The sequence below is a fragment of the Lithobates pipiens genome, unplaced genomic scaffold (genome assembly GCF_037356315.1).
Source record: "Lithobates pipiens isolate NorthernLeopardFrog02 unplaced genomic scaffold, aLitPip1_a1.2 Scaffold_22, whole genome shotgun sequence".
NCBI lineage: Eukaryota > Metazoa > Chordata > Amphibia > Anura > Ranidae > Lithobates > Lithobates pipiens.
The window spans coordinates 165,331,963-165,354,041 of record NW_027507784.1 but is presented as its reverse complement, the minus strand read 5'-3'; the positions used below and the strand labels follow the sequence as shown (position 1 = coordinate 165,354,041).

The 22,079-nt window shown below is 41.9% G+C and overlaps 1 protein-coding gene across 10 annotated transcripts in view; it reads right to left on the bottom strand.

Annotated features, from left to right (window-relative positions):
- Nucleotides 1-458: 458 nt before the first annotated feature.
- The window catches only part of RAPH1 (Ras association (RalGDS/AF-6) and pleckstrin homology domains 1), a 257,631-nt gene continuing 236,010 nt past the window's right edge, over nt 459-22,079 (bottom strand). For 8 of the 10 annotated variants that reach the window (XM_077448530.1, XM_077448535.1, XM_077448537.1 and 5 more), the window contains 5 exons: nt 17,814-17,924; nt 10,277-10,375; nt 9,033-9,153; nt 6,132-6,274; nt 459-2,792 (listed from right to left, as the gene is read on the bottom strand). In XM_077448530.1, coding sequence (XP_077304656.1) covers nt 798-2,792; nt 6,132-6,274; nt 9,033-9,153; nt 10,277-10,375; nt 17,814-17,924 — 2,469 coding nt within the window. In that variant the 3' untranslated portion in view covers nt 459-797. Of the gene's footprint in view, nt 2,793-5,655; nt 5,726-6,131; nt 6,275-9,032; nt 9,154-10,276; nt 10,376-17,813; nt 17,925-22,079 lie in introns of all 10 variants that reach the window. The other 2 variants (XM_077448539.1, XM_077448532.1) reach the window with 2 other exon arrangements.

The window sequence follows — 22,079 nt, the reverse complement described above, 5'->3', positions numbered from 1 at the left end:
TGATTTAGTTTCAGTTTGATACTAGAAGCTTCCTTACATCTGGGACCAGCTGTACTCCACTTGCCCAATTAATGCATTTCAGGTGCCATGAAGAACATTCCTATGAGATAGGGCACAGCACAGAAATGAAAAAAAAAAATCAAAAGCCTTTACAAAGGTGAAACAAAATCAACAGGTGCACAGGTTTACTGGCTATAAAGGTAATTGCAGACACCCATATAAATGTTTCACAGAAGATTCACATATTTTCTAACTGAATGCAACTGGAAAACTTTGTGGATCCTGGGTGAAAGTTGTGTGAAAGCATTTATATTATAGACCCCTTTTGTGTCAGGATTGTTTCAAACATCTCACAGATTCACTTCAAGTCATACTGATGTACTGATGTGGGTGATTTAAATAGTAGAACATCTACTGTACCATGTTATAGAAACTTATCTAACTCAATCCAGACAGAGTGAGATAAAACATTCTTGTTATCTTTTATTGTACATCTGCTATATTAATAATTACAGTATTATATGCCTATTGTAGGAATACATGCAGACACACTGCACACCAACATACACTACAAAAAGGTTTCTTTATATGTAGAATATGAACTGTGTTTTGGTCCTGTCCACACTGGAAATGAATGATGGATCTCCAGAAATTATTTCTGCTGAACAGGAGGCATATGAAGTGCACAATGACCCTTATCCCAAACGGCATTTTTTGACTGAATATTATGACACGAGGATCCTAAATTCAAAGTACATTAGTTTTCAAAGTTTGTAACTAGACAAAAAGTTAATTGATTACCAATCTCCAGAGAGTTTGGTATTCTGGTCTCTTTTAGGTGGGGCAGGAGGTGGTCCCCTTCGTAACGTTGCATAGCCTGACAAATGGCTGCCACCATAGCAGTTTGGTTTTTTATGATCTCCTAATAGTTCTGGTGGTGGTGGAGGCAGTACCATATCATCCATTGTGGTAGTGGGTTCTGGTCTGGATAAACGGGCTGAGGACAATGAACTATGTCGTGTAATAGACTTTCTCTGCAGAGTCTTATTAAGGTCAGCAAGAAACTCTGGCTGTACGCTTAGGCTAGGCTTCGGTGAAGTTGGTACTTGAGGACTGATAGGAGAAGGTTCTGGCACATCAGGTTGCATTAGCCTCATGCTATCATTTCGTTTCGGTCTTGTGGGTGGTGGGGCTTTCTTGACAGATGATTTTGACCATGTCTGAGGTTGTGGGTTCACTACAGCAACTTTTGGAGAGGTGCTGCCAGAAAATAGAGCAGGAAGGCCATCTGGAGGTGGAGGCGGAGGTGGAAGAAGCTCAAGATCTGCTGGTGGAGGTGGGAAATCAGATTCTGAATCAGATGGCGGAGATGGAAACTCCATGGTGGTTTCTTTTGCTGAAGGCAACATCTGAGCAGAAAGGTTTCCTTGCTGAAAGGCCATAGGCAAGTTTACTCCAGAGAGATTAAGTTTAACAGGCTTTGGTGGAGCTGCAGGTGGGTGTGTCGATTCCTTAGATGGAGATCCAGGGGATTCCTCGAATTTACTAACAAGGCTGTCCACAGAGGACTTCTTTGATTCAAAGTATTCAGCAGAACTGTTAGACTTAATGCTAGAGTTTCGCTGTGGCGTAGGAGGTGGCTTTTTCCCTCCAGGACTTGAAGTCTTGCTTGATTTCTTAGCAGGAGAGCCCGTTTTGTCTGGTGTTGGAGAAGATGGCGGCACAGGCGATGTTGAAGGAGGTGGAGGTGGTGGTGGTGGAGGTGGAGGGGGCGGCAACAAATCTAGGCTACTCTCAGGGGGAGGAGGAGGAAATTCAGGTGATGGAACAGAAAAGGGCTGCCATTTTGGTTTTGCTTTAACAGCTGGGGGAGACTGGGGAGCAGTACTTGGAGTTGCTGGCTTAGGGGGCTGGGAATCTGAATGAGATATTTGTGGGAACTGACTGGCAATTTGCTTAACTGAGGGCATGGTGGACTGTGGGGAAGAAGGAGGCTTGGTAGAAAAACTTTGTTGTTTAGGTAATGTTGGAGGTGGTGTTGGGCCAGATGGAACTGATGGGGCTGAAACAGGCTGTTGGGTCTGGGAAGGTGTGAAGTGTAATTGCTTTTTTGGAACTGTAGGTGGTCCTGTGAAAACAGCGGTTGTTGGACTAGCAGCAGGTGCTGCAGTTTTAGCAATAGGGACAAACTGCTTGTTTGGAGCTTGGAACGGTGGTGGAGGTGGTGGGGGTGGTGGTGGAGGTGGTGGGGGTGGTGGCGATGGGGGCGGTGGAGGAGGCTGTGCAGACTGGACTGTGTTATTTTGTTGGACCTGATGAATTTTTAGAGGAGGTGGAGGTGGTGTAAACTGGGGCATAGATGGTGCACATGGGTTTGGTTTCAACATTGCCATAGCAGATCCAGGAGGGGGTGGTGGAGGAGGAGGGGGTGGTGGTGGTGGTGGAGGGATTGCTCCATTTGGAGTTACTAACACATGTGGTTTTGCAGCAACTATGCTATGTTGAGTTGTTTGAATTGCTGAAGGTGCTTTGAAGGTTGGCCCTGGGTACTGAGCAGCATTTTGCAACCTTGTAATGGTACTATATTTTGCAAACAATATAGGAGCAGACTTAGACTGAGTGGGAAGTGGAGGAGGAGGGGGTGGAGGTGGTGGTGGAGGCGGTGGGGGCGGAGGCGGAGGTGGTGCCATTGGTGATGGCTGAGATGCAGCTTGAGGAGAAATGGCTTTAATGTGGATGTGCGATTGTGGAGTCAGTGATGTTAGGGGTCGATTTAAAGTATCAATCCGAGCCTAGAATTATAGAAAAGAAAAATGAATATAATCATATACAAGAATATATTAATTCTATAAACAATACAAGTGAAAATGACAACATAAAAATTGGTATTTGAATAAGGACAGGAAAGCAGACACGAACAACATAGAACACTGAGGTGAACTTTGAGATACACATTTACACACAAGATTCACTTAAAAAACAAAACAAAAAAAAAAACTTCAGATAATTGCTTTAACAACATGCTGACCAGCGCACAATGATATACGTTGGCACAATGGCACAACTGGGCAAATGGGCGTACAGGTACATCCCCTTTAAGAAGTGGCATTGTGGGTGCCAGGTGCTCCGTGACAGCGGATCCCGCGGACTTGATGTTCGCCGGGTGCCCGTGATTGTGTCATGGAGCAGAAGAACGGGGAGATGCCTTAAACAAGGAATTTCCCTGTTCTGCCTAGTTACATGACAGAGATCACTGCTCCCTGTCATTGGGAGCAGTGATTACTGTCATGTGAGTAGCCGCCCATCCTCCCCACAGTTAGAATCACTCCCTAGGGCACACTTAATCCCTTGATCGCCCCCTAGTGTTTAACCCCTTCCCTGCTAGTGCCATTTACACAGTAATCAGTGCATTTTTATAGCACTGATCACTGTATAAATGACAATGGTCCCAAAATAGTGTCAAAAGTGTCCGATGTGTCCGCCATAATGTCGCAGTCACAACAAAAGTCGCAGATCACCGCTATTACAAATAAAAAAACAAAATTTATAATAAAAATGCCATCAAATTATCCCCCATTTTGTAGACGCTATAACTTTTGCGCAAACCAATCAATATACGCTTATTGTGATTTTTTTTTTTAAACAAAAATATGTAGAAGAATACATATCAGCCTAAACTGGGGAAAACATTTTTTTTTTTTTTTTTTTTTTTTTTTAGATATTTTTGGGGGATATTTATTATAGCAAAAAATAAAAAATATAGCTTTTTTTTTCAAAATTGTTGCTCCTTTTTTGTTTATAGCACAAAAAAATAAAAAACGCAGAGGTGATCAAATACCACCAAAAGTTGTTTTGTTTGGGTGCAACGTCACACGACCATGCAATTGTCAGTTAAAGCGATGCAGTGCCCAATTGCAAAAAGTGCTCTGGTCAGGAAGGGGGTAAATAGACACAGTAATAACAGTTCCCATTTCAGTCATGGATCACAATGTCCAAGATAAGAGATTACAAAAAGGAAACATGAGTAACTCGCCAAATATATGATGTAGCATGAGGATATGACAAAACAGACAGTTTGAGAAAAGACAGCAATACAGGGACAAAAGTGATAATGCAGTAGAGCCAAAGGAGAGGGGGCAAGTTAGGCAGGACATAGCTTATTTCCCTAAACTGCAACAGAAGCTCCCAGAAAAAAGATGCAGTATTTTGTCAATCCATTACAAAGAAGAGATTGCTCCTTGTGTCCCAGTATGACTCAACTTCCCCTCTGCACCCATAATGTGCAGCTGCAGAGGAAAACCTTATGTATCATATAGATGTATTCTATTGACAAAGTCTTGTGTAAATTAATTTTATACACTTGATATTTTATTAATTCCCTGGATGCTGGAACTGTGCCCTTTTTCTGCCTAGTGGTGCTTCAATATGGGGTTAAAGTAATCACTGAAGGAATCCATATGTATTCCATACTAACAGAACATCTTCAAATTTTTTAGTATTAACGTGCTTTTAAAGCGGAGTTCCACTCAAAAGTGGAACTGCTGCTTAGCCGTCTTCCCACCCCACTCCGGTGCCACATTTGGCACCTTTCAGGGGGAGGGGGGAACTGGTACCCGTTTTTGACAGGCCACCGCTCCCCACTTCCGGGAGACAGGGTCGCGGCCCGATCTCTTGAAAGTTCGGCCCCATCCGCCTTCCTCTGTCTCTGAAACCAATTAGAAAGTGCAGCGTGAGTCGCGCATGCACAGTAGGGAACTGAATGTGAAGCCGAAAGGCTTCACTACTGGGTTCCCTTAACAGGAATGGCAGCGGCTGCACCCCAACAGCCAATTTGAAGATCGGTTAGGTTGCTGACATCATTGGACCCTGGGACAGGTAAGTATCCATATATTAAAAGTCAGCAGCTGCAGTATTTGTAGTTGCTGACTTAATATTTTGTGGGGGGGAGGGGCTGGACCTCCTTTTTAAGGGTGTTGGGTGGCTATTCCAGCGCAGTCCCACTGCAAGACAAGGCAAAATTCCTGGTTTCCTACCTAGCCGGTTCACACTATCGCGTTGTGGTGGTGAGCGGTGAAAAAAGTACTCTATGCCGTACATTTTTTAGTGCAGCACAATGTGAGGCAATATACCAATATAACCTAATAAAATGTAATTTAAATAATAAGTTAATTTGAATAAAAAGTGATCAGTGCTACTGTGATGCCGCCACGTCCCACAAGCCCTTGCATTGTAAAAAGGTGGCATTCAAAAGACATCAAGATTGCCTGCTGTTGTTCTACCACCTCTGAAAAGCGTTCAAACTGCAGATCGTTTTCAGATGGGCATAGAGAACAGTTGATATGTATGTATCACAGTACAGTATAGGACAGACAGTAGGGAAAGAAAGAATAGGTTGGGATTCCATTAGGCTTTAGGACCACATTAACATATCTTTAAGTTACCATTTAAGTATACTTCCACTGTATACAGTTTTCATACACAAGGTCCAACTTTTTTGTATATGGAAAAAGTTAACCAATTAGAAGCCATAGGGTGTTTATGTTAAGATACGTTCATGTTCTTAAGAAAGGATTAAGGGTTCTGTAGAAAGTTAGTCTGGAGGATTCCAGTTAACAACATCCAGGTTAAAAAGGTGCTTTTCATATAACCCCTGACCTTAATACTGCCCCGTACAAATCGCTGTGGGCTTGATGGCCTTAGCAGAGGAGGGCTTCGCATTTGGTACCTGGGACAACGAGGCAACAGGAGAAACACGAGCAGTGAAATAAAATGCGTGGCGACAGAAAAGCAAAATGATGCAAAAGTGTATATTCTGACCCCATTCATTAAGATTTCCCATGCAATAACGGTAATTTAGCAAATATATAAAAAGAGTCAAATTCTTTATTTTATTACATATATCTCTTAGCTATGGACTCAAAACTTGCCCAATGGAATGGTCTTGTGACAACATCATGGAGATGGCTTTGTTCAGAAATAATGAATGCCACACACTGTTCTGTATAATGGGATGGGAAATCAGGTATGGGGTACAGGAAATCAGTGAAGAAACCAGCAGCCTGCTATTCATGCAGCCCAGCTGCGCATGCCTACATTCTTTACATAGGCAAATACTGTGCAGGTGCTGCTACCTTGCTGGACTCCTCCAGCTGGGTCCCTCTCTTCCAGGCTTCTGAGAAGATGGAGCTCACAATGCTCTGGGAACGGACGTGGCAGGAGGCCAGGGAGTCAGAAAGTCCGCTGTCTGATTGGTTGGAATGGTTAGATTGTGATTCTGTATAAAGAACACAAACACTGCAAGTATATCCCAAAGCATTTTAACCAAAACCTTAGTCATAGTCTCAACAATATGTCTCAGAGCATCTACCAAGCTAGACATGTGTTTAAAGTGCGTGTAACCTAACAATGTATACTACTTTAAATATTCAAGCATCGTTACTTAATTCTAAAAATTTATTCAAACCCCCACTGGCTTTTTTTAAATATCCTACAGACATTAAAGTGTTACTAAACCGAGTAACATGAAAATAGTTAATCTGTGCACCCCCCCCCCCCCCCCCTTACAGTGCCTACAGCTTATAAATCATCTTTTTAGAATTAAAATATTGCCACTATATACCTTTTTAGCTGATCTGTGTACCATGGTCAGTGATAAACTGCAGTTTCTCCAGTGCTGAGAATTCATGTAGGAGACTTCCACTTCAGCCTGTATACATGCCCACATGTGTGATATCGCTATCAGGTGACCTGGCTAGCTCTGAGAACAAGTAATTATTCTCTCCAGCATAAAAGACACAACTGAGCATATACAGGTCATCTACTCTGCCTGTGTTAGCTGGCTTTCCCCAGATAGAAAGTGCAGGAGGGGAAGGATCAGTGCATACAGGATAAATCAGCCTTTTTACCCAATGCAGAGGATTAACCCCTTAAAGAGGAGAGCTGGCTTTAAAAAAATTTTTTTTAAAAGTCAGCAGCTGCAAACACTGTAGCTGCTGACTTTTAATAAGCAGACTTACCTGTCCAGGCCCGTCCCTCGGCTCCCGGCGCCACCATTTCAACTAAGGGAAACAGGCAGTGGAGCCTTGCGGCTTCACTGCCCGTTTCCTACTGCGCATGCGCGAGTCGCGCAGCACTTTGTGAATGGGGCGCGCTGTGTTCTGGGGCACACAGTTCCCAGAACACACAGCACCCCATTACCCAGAAGACACCGCACAGAGGAGAGAAGAGTGAAGATCACCGTGGAGGAGGAAGAGGCAGATTAAGACGATATGCCTAGCAACAGGCATTTCTGGTAAGTTTAAAAAAAAAATCTTTTTTTTTCAGATTTTTTTGCTAAATTTTTTTTGTATTATTGTTTTTCAGGGTGGCCCTCCACTTTAAGTTCCACAGTGAGTATAACAAGCATGCTATGCTACATATACAGAGAGATTTTACTGTTCTGGTTTAGTAACACTTTAACAGATCTCGGTACCACAGTTCCTTTGGCCTGACACAGGCATTAAAAGGTATTAACTAGTATTGTAATTTTATTAGATATACTGTATATTCTGCTGTTAAGACCACAAATAAAATATCCAATTGTATTTTATATAATCAGGTAACCATAAAAAGTTGTGTTAAATATAAACAATTTAGATTAACTGCCTGTAAACCCAGAAGGTGACCAGTGCCATGCAAGATCAACAGTTTTCATCTTGCTGCAAAAGAGAAATACTGAGGAGATCAAGCTACACGTGCTGTTGACTGACTCACGCCTTCCCTCTGTTCTAATGGTGATTTAGTACACTTTTAACTGGCTGCCAACAAATATGTAGACTCCACTGAGCTTTATTATTAGACAGCTCAAAAATCTATGCAAATGAATAGTCATAATCCATCTTGCATTAAAGAGGATCTGTCATGCTCTTCCGGATGGGCAAAGTGACAAGTTCTTTTTAAGGTTCAGCACCCCCTGCCTCACACACTAATACTCACCTTCCTTCGTGGTCCCCCACTCCTCTGATTCGCTGTTTATGCTGTGGGTCTAAACCCTATATGTGCTCTATGTCACACAATATCAGACTTTATATAGGGTTATCCAACTTCTCCCCTCCTCTACCTGATCGTGCTCCAAGTCTGGCAACCGATACTGCCATAAATCCAGTGAGCTTCTGCACTAACACAGTCTCTGCTGCACTGAAATTCCAATGCAGCATTGTTATTACCTTTTAGGCTACAGATCAAGGCCACTGATAAGGCAGTACAGCCATCCCTGGTCAAAAGGGGGGGGGGGGGGGGCAATGCACCTGCCAAGTAGGAGAGCAGGCTGTACTGCCTTGTGACTCCTGTGGATCCCCCCTGCAGTGCTGCAGGGGATCATTTCCACCTGCTTGCAAACTGTCTCAACTTTGGAGCAGCAGGGACAGCTGCAGAGTCTCTCCTTCTGCCCAGTCCCAAAACTCCCCTCTGTCTCTCCCCCCTAGGTTGGCAGTGTTCTCTCTTGCCAGCAAGATGAAAGAGTGAGGAAGGAAGATGTTCTCTGCCTGATCCACCTCCTCCGAGTCCTGACCCCTACTCTGCCTCCCTCCACAATGTGCTCTGTAACTTCCAGTGCTGGCTGCAGGGCTTCTGCTGCCCTGTTGCAACATAGTCACACAATGGAAAATTACCATTCAGCAATAAAAAAAAAAAAAAAAGAGGAGGTGGCAGTAGTGAGGGTATAATTTCAGCTGTAGCACATTATGACTAAATGAAAGTATCACAAACGTTACCATGAAGCTGAAACATATTTCTTCAAATGAGTCTTTATAATTCTGGAAGGTACTAATTATTACATGGAAGAAATAAAGGGAAGTATGTAGAATATCCAATAATTTAAAGTTGACCCTTCTGTCCTACTGTCCTTTTTTTTATTTGCACTAACGTACAATTTTTCAGGACAAGCTTTCGGGGTATGTCCCCTTCTTTTACCTAAGTAAATGACGTGGTTTACAATGCTGTGTTCCTTTCTAAAGGAAAAGATCCTGGCTTAATTCAAAACTGTCAAGACTTACCTGGTAAACTGGAAGAGCTGGATCCAGATTTCATGCTGGAACTAGACAGGGATGTCCAATCATAGGCGGCTTCTGTCCTCTTCAAAGCCTCCTGATAATTAGTGTAGAGCTGCTTCCCATACTAGAAAAGATGGGGGCACTTTATTCATTATGTCATACACAGTTATTAAGCACCTAACCAGCACCAATATCTAGACAACGATTTTGAATAAGGGGAACTTAACCCCATTTTGGCTTTGCAGTCCAGGCCCCCAAGGCCCAACGGCTAAGCAGATGTATGAAGGCATCGTATTGGAGGAAATCATCTGGTGAAAGAGAGAAAACACTAAAGAAAAACTGAGGCTAGCTGGGAGTCTGTGTATGTATGTATGAATAAATGTGTAGTGGGTGGATATAGGGAGATGTCCCTGCAGCCTTTTTTCTGCCAGTATCCAAACACTCGAAAGCAGCACCTGTAACTTGGTCAAAATGATTTAAATAATCCTGTGTCCTGTACTGTATGATTATGAAATCTATAATCCAATAATTCTTAAGCACTGTATAAATAAAAGGTTTATTATTATGTTTGCATACTCTCTCCTAACACGGTTAGAACATGTGCTACTCTGTGCTTAGTTTGTATACAGGCACCTAGTATGTTCCCAGGTCAGATTTGAAAACATAGCGTAGAGCATAGAGACACTTGTAAGGCTGTCTAAATCCCACAAGAAGAAGAGCATTTGTACATGTACATGTGCCAGAAGTCAATAAACACCTACTGACTTGGAACTGAAACACTCTAGAAGATAGGCAGGAACTCCCTATGCAGTTTTTTTGTATACCAGACTTCAGCTACTTTATTTGATCCGTTGCCTGGTTTCTATAGGGTGTGTTTTTCTTTTTTGGAAGAAAACTCATTACAGCATCACTGGATCAATATCAAAACCTTCTGGTATTGTTCATTGGATCACTGCATACTCCTTTATGCAGTAACGTGTCCAGACCTGGACAGTTCACCATTATGACCAATACTGCCTCTTTTTGATGATACTTTTGTCTGATTTTATCCTTAGATCTGGCAGTTGACAAGACTTCTAATGAATGCATAGTAAGGAATCTGATCACGCTTCCTTTCAGTGACAGCAAAACAGACCAAGACTGAGTAACCAGATGTAGACAATGTGTTGAACACCAAGGCCCCTGGCCTCATGCAAGATGAATGTGTTCCTATTGTATAGGCGGAAAAAGAATACGAGAGAGATTACCTTTGCTATGCGGATTCCATTAACCCACTGGTGTAAAGTTCGGACATCATCACAGCACAGATACTTGATATACTGGGACTTTTTCTGAATTTGAGGATGCTGTAAAACAATGAACATGCACATCAATATTTCATTCTAGATGCTCAGTTGTACAGTAAAAAAGCATCAATGGTTGATGTGTGTTAAAAATCTATTCACAATTTGATTAGAAGGTACATCTCAAAAAAATAGAATATCATCAAAAAAAAAGGGAATTTATTTCAGTAATTCAATTTAAAAAGTGAAACACATGCTTTATATAGATGCATTACACACAGTGAGATATTTCAAGCATTTATTTCTTTTAATTTTTGATGATTAGGGCTTATGGCTAATAGTGAAAACCAAAAATTCAGTATCTAGGAAAGTTAAAATATTACATAAACCCCCCCCCCCCCAAAAAAAAGATTTTTAATACAGAAATGTTGGCTTACTGAAACATATCTACATGTACAGTATAGTATGCACAATACCAATACTTGGTCGGGGCTCTTTTTGCATGAATTACCGCATCAATGTGGCGTGGCATGGAGGAGGTCAGCCTGTGGCACTGCTGAGGTGTTATGGAACCCCAGGTTGCTTTGTTAGCGGCCTTCAGCTTGTCTGCATTGTTGGGTCTGGTGTCTCTCTTCTTCCTCTTGACAACATCCCACAGATTCTCTATGGGGTTTAGGTCAGGCGAGTTTGCTGGCCAATCAAGCACAGTGATACCATGATCATTAAACCAGGTATTGATACATTTGCCAGTGTGGGCAGGTGCCAAGTTCTGCTGGAAAATGAAATCAACATCCCCATAAAGCTGGTCAGCAGAGGAAAGCATAAAGTGCTCTAGAATTTCCTGGTAGAGGGCTGTGCTGATTTTGGACTTGATAAAACCCGGTGGACCAACAGCAGCAGATGACATTGCTCCCCATATTATCATGGACTGTGGAAAATTTAGCATTTTATTTGGAAATCAAGGTCCCAGAGTCTGGAGGAAGAGTGGGGAGCCATATCACCTGCTGGTTCAAGTATCGGTATAGGGCATACTATACTGTAGATGGACATACTTTTCAGTAAGCCAACATTTCTGTATTAATAATCCTTTTTTTTTATTGGTTTAATGTAATATTCTATTTTTCTTAGGTACAAAATTTTGAGATTTCACTACCTGTAAGCCATAATCATCAAAATTAAGAAAAAGAAATGCTTGAAATACATCACTCAATTTTTAAATTGAATTACTGAAAAAAATTAACTTTTTGATGATATTCTATTTTTTTTTAGATGCACCTGTACATTTAATCTTGCAACAGCTCAGAATGAATCCCTAAATATACAGCATCAAGGTTTCAGAACAAGAAATTGCATCTTTCAACCATCCTTGTCAGTACAATCTAGATTCTTGTACTCAAAAGGGGTGTAATAAACCAGAAATAGGTGTGTATTTGCAAGTTGAATCAAGGGTAAGGACTATCCCAACTGTAAGTTTAAAGCATTTTGAGGTATAGTCTAATGCTATAACAAATGCATTCTAATTAGAAAAATATATAAATATGTATTATAAATTTCTATCGTGTGTAAACATTTTAAATTACATTCAAAATAATATTTACATTAAACCAATTGCTCTAAAACCCCTACAGACTTCTTTATGCCAGGGAATCTAATAAAAGTTACACTAGCAACAGACCACTGGATGGCAGTGCAGGTACACACAAATAAAAAATGAACTGTGAATGTAAACATATGATTCAGAAATATTCTCATTTCATATGATTTTGAAGTAGGATTGGCACTGTCAGTAGCCGAGTTCCAGTACCAGCATGATAAAGCTCAGGCGGCCAATACTATACTGTCCATGGAAGGGCTTTCTAGCCAATTAAAAAAATGTAAAAAAAGTATAAAGGACTTATTTTTGATACTTCAATAAAAACGTTCTTGGCCATATTCATCTTTTATTGAAAGAGTGGGATATATTTGGATCATAAGGAATAATATACAAGCATAACAAAACGTTGCCTTTTTACGTCCCCATTTTCAGATACTGCACACATGAAAGTATATAAACAGTAGACAAGGTGGAGTTTTAAGGATTCATGCACACAGGGCTTTTACAGGTATTTTATGCCTAGCATAATTTCCCTATCACTTGCCTGCACCCAGGAAGTAAACTGCCATGTATGTGATTAAAAAAGCATGGCCAAGTATAGCCCTTCATTGTATGGCAGGCTGTACATGGCACATGTGGCTCTCCAGGTGCAGGAAAGGGCTGGGAAATTACATTAAAGTGTTAAACCCAGGACCCTACTAAATGGATTCACTATATCTGGTCTTCCACAGTACATAGAAATAATTTTTGTAAATATAAACTGCTAAATACCTTTTCTCATCAGCAGTAAATAGCAGTCTTGTGACTACTTCTATCCGTGTCCAGTCGACCACTGGTTTAAGCTTGTAGGAGCAGATTTCATTCTCCTCTGACTGTCCTATGAGGCTGCATGACCCCTGACTTTATGTCTGGATAGTGCAGATTGGCCCTGTGCTGATCACATGCACCCTCCCAAAAAAAAACAAAAAAAAAACTCCTCTCTGGCAATACACACCAAACTGAGCATGACCAGCGTGCCTCCAAGGCTCTGTACTATCAGGAGATAGATTGGGGATTGTGAAAGAAGGTCAGGAACAAAGCCTTTTTACACAATGCACAGGATTAATTCTTTAGGTTCCACCGTGAGTATAACAAGTATGCTTTACTGCATATACAGACTGATTTTACTGTTGTGGGTTTAGTAAAACTTAAGTGAAAAAAATGCCTGTAAAAGCCCATGTATATGAACCCTAAAAGTAATTAGATAAACAGTACAAATGGTGAAGTTATGAAGGTTAAATAGAACAGCAGAAATTATAGAATTATAATGGTAAACAGTAGAAATAGTATAGTTATGAAAGCAGTAGTTAAGCATTAGGAATGGTGGTGTTATGAAGGTACAGTGCCTTGAAAAAGTATTCTTACCCCTTTAAATTTTCGACATTTTGTCATGTTACAACCAAAAACGTAAATGTATTTTATTAGGATTTTATGTGATAGACCAACACAAAATGGCACATAATTGTAAAGTGGAAGGAAAATGATAAATGGTTTCCATTTTTTTTATTGGGTATGTTTATACCAGCTTTGCACATCTAGAAAGTGATATTGTTCTTGTTCTTCTTGGGAAAATACAGTATCTTACAAAAGTGAGTACACCCCTCACATTTTTGTAAATATATTATATCTTCTCATGTGACAACACTGAAGAAATTACACTTTACTACAATGTAAAGTAGTGAGCGTAGAGCTTATATAACAATGTCAATTTGCTGTCCCCTCAAAATAACTCAACACACAGCCATTAATGTCTAAACCGATGGCAACAAAAGCGAGTACACCCCTAAGTGAAAATGTCCAAATTGGGCCCAAAGTGTCAATATTTTGTGTAGCTATCATTATTTTCCAGTACTGCCTTAACCCTCTTGGGCCTTCCACTCCTCCAGGACGACATCACTGTGCTGGTGGATGTTAGAGCTCTTGCGCTCCTCCACCTTCCATTTGAGGATGCCCCACAGATGCTCAATACAGTTTAGGTCTGAAGACATGCTTGGCCAGTCCATCACCTTTACCCTCAGATTCTTTAGCAAGGCAGTGGTCATCTTGGAGGTGTGTTTGGGGTCGTTATGTTGGAATACTGCATTGCGACCCAGTCTTCTGAAGGGTGGGGATCATGCATATGTCACAGCATATGTTGGCATTCATGGTTCCCTAAATGAACTGTAGCTCCCCAGTGCCAATTTGATGCAGTGTGCGACGTATGGTCTGAGCACTGACAGGCTGACCCCCTACCTCTTCAACCTCTGCAGCAATGCTGTCAGCACTCATACATCTATTTCCCAAAGACAACCTCTAGATATGACGCTGAGCACTTGCACTCAACTTTTTTGGTCGACCATGGCGAGGCCTGTTCTGAGTGGAACCTGACTTGTTAAACCACTGTATGGTCTTGGCCACCGTGCTGCAGCTCAATTTCAGGGTCTTGACAGTCTTCTTATAGCTCAGGCCATCTTTATGTAGAGCAACAATTATTTTTTTCAGATCCTCAGCGTTCTTTGCCATGAGGTGCTTCCAGTGACCAGTATGAGAGAGTGAGAGTGATACCACCAAATTTAAAACACACCTGCGACTTTGCAACACTAACAAATCACATGACACTGGGGAGCGAAAATGGCTAATTGGGCCCAATTTGGACATTTTGCCAGTTGATTAGACATTAATGTGTATGTCAAGTTATTTTGAGGGGACAACAAATTTGCACTGTTATACAAGCTGTACACTCACTACATTGTAGCAAAGTGTCATTTCTTCAGTTTGTCACATGAAAAGATATTTAAAATACTTACAAAAATGTGAGGGGTATACTCATTTTTGTGAGATAAGGTATTTCAAGCTCAGTAAGATTGGTTGGAGAGCGTCAGTGAACAGCAATTTTCAAGCCTTTCCACAGATTCCCAATTGGATTTAGGTCTGGAGTTTGGCTGGGCCATTCTAACACATGAATATGATTTGATCTAAACCATTCCATTGTAGCTCTGGCTGTTTCTTTAACCACTTCAATACAGGGCACTTACACCCCCTTCCTGCCCAAGTAATTTTTCAGCACTGTCATACTTTGAATGACAACTGCGTGGTCATGCTACACTGTAACCATGTGACATTTTTTATCATTTTCTTCACACAAATAGAGCTTTCTTGTAGTAATATTTAATCACTGGGTTTTTTTTCCTAAAAAAAAAATCTTATTTACAAAATTTACGTAAATTTCCACCTTCACTGATGGGCGCTGATGAGGCGGCACATATGGGCACTGATGAGAAGGCACAAATATGTTGCACTTATGGGCACTGATAAGCAAAGATAGGTGGTACTTGTGGGAACTGGTGGGTGGCACTGATGGGCAGAAGTGATAGGTATTGATTGGCAGCAGTGGTGGGCAGCAGTGATAGCCAGCACTGACTAGCATCACTAATGGGTACTGATTGCTTACAGTTGTGGGCAATGTTTGCTGCCACTGTTGGGCACTCACTGCCCCGATTACATGAAGCTGATCAGCTCTCCTCTCTTCACACTCTGTCTCACTGTCAGTGTGAGGCGAGGAGAGACGATTACCGGCATCTCCGTGTTTACATATGACCAGCTGTGATTGGACACAGCCGATCCCATGGTTAAAGAGACGTGGCCCTTTACAGAGATCGGGGTCGCGCCGTGTCCTAGCAACACGGCGCAACCGCGATGGGTGCGCTTTGGTCCCCTGCGGGCATGCAAGAGTGGCTTTTCTGGGCACCGTCATATGATGTCCACCCAGAACAAGAGCCACCCTGTTGTTATTTATGGGGGGGCGTATGTCAAGTGGTTAAGGTCGTTGTCCCACTGGAATGTGAACCTCCACCCCAGTCTCAAGTCTTTTGATGACTCAAACAAGTTTTCTTTTAAAATTGCCCTGGATTTGGCTCCATTCATCTTCCCATCAACTCTGACCAGCTCCCCTGTCCCTGCTGAAGACAAACATCCCCACAACGTGATACTGCCACCATCATATTTCATTATGGGGATGCGTGTTCAGGGTGATGTGCAGTGTTCGTTTTCCACCATACATAGTTTTGCTTTTAGGCCAAAAAGTAAAATTTTGGTCTCATCTGACCAGATCACCTTCTTCCACATGTTTGCTGTGTCCTCAACCTCGTAAACTGCAAATTGGACTTCTTGTGGCTTTCTTTCAACAATGGCTTTCTTCTTGCTACTCTTCAATACAAGGTCAGATTTGTGGAGTGCACAACTACCGCGTTTCCCCGAAAGTAAGACAGTGTCTTACTTTCTTTTTATCCCCAAAAGCCCCACTATGTCTTACTTTCGGGGTATGTCTTATATTGGAAAAAAATTGTCGAATTTTTTGTTTTAACCATAAAATTAACATTTATTAACAACCTGAACAGTATTGTATTCACCACAAAACAGTTTTATAAAAGGAAGTGCCAAGAATGTCTTGTTACAACATTGCATAACATGTAAAACAATGAAAAATGGTAAGAATGAACAGTGGAATACTGGAAGATAAAACAGATGTATGTGTGATACAGTACCACCTGCTGTATTTGATCCAGTGTGACACCTGCTGATACCCACTGAGTTACATACAGCAGATGATACCCCAGTATGCCAGTGTGTATGTTTTACTGATGTATGATTAATACTGTGTGCATTACCGTATTTTAAGCAGGAGGCGGCAGTGACAAGTGCAGGGGACGGCGCGGTGACGTATGGAGAGGGGGACGGCTCAGGCGTGGGTAGGAGGCGGCGCTCATTAAGATCAGAGGGAAATGGCAGACGCGGCGACGTATGGAGAGGGGGACGGTGCGGACGTGGGCAGGAGGCGGCGCACAGCTAGATGAGAGGGAGGCGGCAATACCCCCGTGTTTCCCCGAAAGTAAGACATATGTCTTACTTTCGGGGTACGGCTTATATTAGCCGACCCCTCTGAAACTCCCGATACGTCTTACAATCGGGGGTGTCTTACTATCGGGGAAACAGGGTAGTAGTTGTCCTGTGGACAGATTCTCCCACCTGAGCTGTGGATCTCCTTGCACAGCCTGTTAGTTGAGGTGGATGGCCATGTCTTGGTAGGTTTGCAGTTGTGCCATCCCAATACCCATTTTTGGATGATGGATTGAACAGTGCTCCGTGAGATGTTCAAAACTTGGGGGGCTGAATACAAATGCATGCCACACTTCAGAGATTTGGAAAAAAATTGAAAACCATTTATCCATTATCATTTTCCTTTAACGTCACAATTATGTGCCACTTTGTGTTGGTCTATAAACATAAAATCCATTCACGCTTTTAGTTGTAACATGAAAAAAAATTTGGAAAACTTCAAGGGGTATGAATACTTTTTCGAGACACTAAGTACATAAGCTGTAGAAATGGAGGTGTTGTTTCCAAAAACATGCATTAAAAGGTTCATAATAGAAAATTCTGAAAATAGAAAAGTATTAAAACATTTTATTCCGGTTATTCAGACATTTTTTGAAATGCCGTTGATTTGTCATTTCAAAATTAACTGCATACTACCTTTTACGCAATTTTAAATGTATGAATTTCATGTGAGGTAGCACTGATGGGAAGACCTGCAATATATCAGCTCCAATCTGTGGAGTTCATCTCCTACAACTCAGCTCTAGCTCGTGAGTTTACTCCCAAAAAAATTTCACTGCATCCCGTTTCATGTCATAAAGCCAGGTCTGAATTCTAGAGCCAGGCCTTGCATCATCCCATCATCCAAAGTGAGCAAATACATTTCCAGAGCCTGCAAGTTGAATATACTCATTCCTGCCTAATACTTTAGGTTGTATATGCCACAAAGGGCAGGAGGAATGCATTGTAAAGCTCTCTTCAAAACATTTCAGTCGTTTAAGACTAATGGCTTACCTTTAACACCAGGCAGTAGTCTGTGGGTGCCTTGTATTTGCTGCGATACTCCTGACCATAGTAAACATTAACATGATCTAGTTGAAGAAAGCAGACCAGGTCTCTAGATGCCTGAAAATGAGAAGGATTTAAATATTTCTAGTTTAGTTAATAATATAATTTGTCATTATTTTTTTAGTTTCTTCATGTTTTTACTACTAAAGATGTTCAGAAAGACAACACTCTACTGTCCATTGGAGGGCATTTTAAAGGCCAGAAAGAGGAAATTTGACTTATCTGTAAATACCATATCTTGTAGTACAATACAGGACACAGGCAAAATATTCATTACACCAATTATACGCATGTACATTAGGTGACTGGGCACTGGCAAAGCTTTAGAGGGCAGGCCCCCTATAACCCACTCCACTCTTCCATTTGCAAGCAATGGAGAGTAAACCAAAGAATGGGGGGAGAGTGCCCTGTGTCCTCTATTGCAGGGGTTCCCAACCCCCGGGCAGCGGACCAGCACCGGTCCATCGCCTGTTGATGGATGGGCCACGCAGCAGGAGGGAGAGGAAAACGCGGTCCGACAGGACTATCACAGACCACAATTGCTGCTCAGCTGTGTGGCCGTTTCACTAAGCCCATGCATCTTCTTCCAGGTACCCCCCCCACCAATGTTAACCTGTTAGCAGGGCAGACACTTTCATATTAACAAGCAGGTAATCACCCGCTTGTTAACATACGTTGTGGCAGCTCCGCATTCAGTCCAGATCCTGCAGCTCCTCCCACCCCCTGCCCTGCTGACAAGTTAATAATCGGCGGCGGGGGAGAGACCCGGGAGAAGACACATTTCTGAATCTGTCTCTACTGTGCCAGTGAGGCAGTGAGAGAGGAAAGGGGGGGAAAGAGGCATGACTTCAAGGGGCACTGTGACGGGGGGGGGGGGGGGGGGGGGCTGTGATTACAAGGGGCACTGTGATGGGGGGAGGGGGTGTGATATAAAGGAGACTGCAGTGTAAAGGGGTACTGCAATCATTACAATGACCCATTACAGTGCAGCCCCCTTTATATCACAGTAGTCCTTTTAATGTGCAGTCCTTGTTACATCACAGTGCCCCTTTACTGTGCAGTCCCAGTTAAATCACTGTGTCCATTTACAGTGCAGCCCTTGTTACAATTACTATACCCCTTTACAGAGCAGCCCCCATAACATTAATGTAAAGGGGCACTGTAATGTAAAGGGGGGCTGTGATGGACACCGTGGGGCTGCTTTAAAGGGGAAACTGGGATGTAAAGGGGGACCGTAGACATTGTAGTGGTGGGTTGTGGTGTGAAGGGGGGACTAAGAACAGACTTCATGAATGTCCAATTGCCTGCCCAAGCCACCACCCCAGAAATATAGTCTGACACCAAAAAACCCAGGGACTGCTGCTGTACTATACTCCAAGTTATGGAATTTACAGGCAAATAAAAAAAAAATATTATAATTTTGAAAAAGTATCAACAAAACACCAAGTGGTGGACTTGCACAACTGGGCTACTATGATGTATCATCATGCAATGGTAGTTTTTTTTTTTGTAACCACTTGTCGACTGCGTAATGTACATGTACTGCGGAAAAGTGGCTCTATTGCACAAAATCACATACCTGTGATTTCTAGGGGGCACACATGGGCTGCCGGAGACCCAATCACATGCCGATTGGACAGAGGGAGAGCCAATAAGTGGGTCCGACGGGCCCAATGCTATGCAGGAACAGCGATCTCTGTCTTCACCCAGTCAGAGCAACCCCCACATAGAAAAAAGCATTTATAGGGAACACAGTTAACCCTCTAATCACCCAATGTTAACCCCTTCCCTGCCAGTGTTATTAGTACAGTTAAAGTTCTTTTTTTTAGCACTGATCACTGTATTAGTGTCGCTGGTCCCCAAAAATTGACAGATTTGTCCACTGCAATGTCGCAGTTCAGCTAAAAATCGCTGATTGCTGCCATTACTAGTAAAAAAAATAAAAAATAAAAAAAATACAGAAATCTATCCTATAGCTTGTAGATCAGGGGTCTCAAACTGATGGCCCTCCAGCTGTTGCAAATCTACAAGTCCCATGAGGCATTGCAAAGCTGACAGTTGCAAGCATGACTCTCACAGGCAGAGGCATGATGGGACTTGTAGTTTTGTAACAGCTGGAGGGCCACCAGTTTGAGACCCCTGCTGTAGATGCAATAACATTTGTGCAAACCAATCAATATACGCTTATTGGGGATTTTTTTTACCAAAAATATGTAGCAGAATACATACCAGCCTGAATTGATGACGAAAATTGTTTTTTTTTATTGGATATGTTTCATAGCAGAAAGTGAAATATATAATTTTTTTTTTAAACGGTCACTCTTGTTGTTTATAGCGCAAAAAAAAACAAAAAATGCAGAGGTGATAAAATACCACTAAAAAAGAGCTCCATTTATGGGAAAAAAATGACATCATTCTTATTTGGGTACAGCGTCACACAGCCACACAATTGTCAGTTAAAGTAATGCAGTGCCGTATCGCAAAAAAAGTCCTGGTCATTAAGGGGGTAAAACCTTCCAGGGGTGAAGTGGTTAAATCAGATAATTTTTACTTGTATAACCGTTACATTCAAACTAAAATATAGTTAGCAGTTCAGGTTCTACAGTTATTTCACCATATCCTTTTAAGTATTAAAGTGGATGTGAACCCTTACATATACAGTGAGGGAAAAAAAAGAATTTGATCTCCTGCTGATTTTGTACGTTTGCCCACTGACAAATTAATGATCAGTCTATCATTTTAATGATCGGTTTATTTTTACAGTGAGAGACATATTTAAAAAAAAGTTATAAATTGATTTACATTTTAATGAGTGAAATAAGTATTTGACTGCTTCACAAAACATGACTTAGTACTTGGTGGCAAAACCCTTGTTGGTATTCACAGAGGTCAGACATGTCTTGTAGTTGGCCACCAGGTTTGCACACATCTCAGAAGGGATTTTGTCCCACTCCTCTTTGCAGATCCTTTCAAAAGTCATTAAGGTTTTGAGGTGGATGTTTGGTAACACGAACCTTCAGCTCCCTCCACATACAGTGCCTTGTGAATATATTCGGCCCCCTTGAACTTTTCAACCTTTTGCCACATTTCAGGCTTCAAACATAAAGATATAAACATTTTTATTTTTTGTGAAGAATCACCAACAAGTGGGACACAATTGTGAAGTGGAACGAAATCTATTGGATTTTTGAAACTTTTTTAACTAATAAAAAAATGAAAAGTGGGGCGTGCAAAATTATTCGGCCCCCTTGCGTTAATACTTTGTAGAGCCACCTTTTACTGCCATTACAGCTGCAAGTCGCTTGGGGTATGTCTCTATCAGTTTTGTACATCGAGAGACTAAAATTCTTGCCCATTCTTCCTTGCAAAACAGCTCGAGCTCAGTGAGGTTGGATGGAGAGCGTTTGTGAACAGCAGTTTTCAGCTCTTTCCACAGATTCTTGATTGGATTCAGGCCTGGACTTTGACTTGGCCATTCTAACACCTGGATACGTTTATTTGTAAACCATACCTTTGTAGATTTTGCTGTATGTTTGGGATCATTGTCTTGTTGGAAGATAAATCTCCGTCCCAGTTTCAGGTCTTTTGCAGACTCCAACAGGTTTTCATCCAGAATGGTCCTGTATTTGGCTGCATCCATCTTCCCCTCAATTTTAACCATCTTCCCTGTCCCTGCTGAAGAAAAGCAGGCCCAAACCATGATGCTGCCACCACCATGTTTGACAGTGGGGATGGTGTGTTAAGGGTGATGAGCTGTGTTGCTTTTACGCCAAACATATCGTTTTGCATTGTGGGCAAAAAGTTCGATTTTGGTTTCATCTGACCAGAGCACCTTCTTCCACATGTTTGGTGTGTCTCCCAGGTGGCTTGTGGCAAACTTTTTTTATGGATATCTTTGAGAAATGGCTTTCTTCTTGCCACTCTTCCATAAAGGCCAGATTTGTGCAGTGTACGACTGATTGTTGTCCTATGGACAGACTCTCCCACCTCAGCTGTAGTTCTCTGCAGTTCATCCAGAGTGATCATGGGCCTCTTGGCTGCATCTCTGATCAGTCTTCTCCTTGTCTGAGATGAAAGTTTAGAGGGACGGCCAGGTCTTGGTATATTTGCAGTGGTCTGATACTCCTTCCATTTCAAAATGATCGCTTGTACAGTGCTCCTTGGGATGTTTAAAGCTTGGGAAATCTTTTTTTATCCAAATCCGGCTTTAAA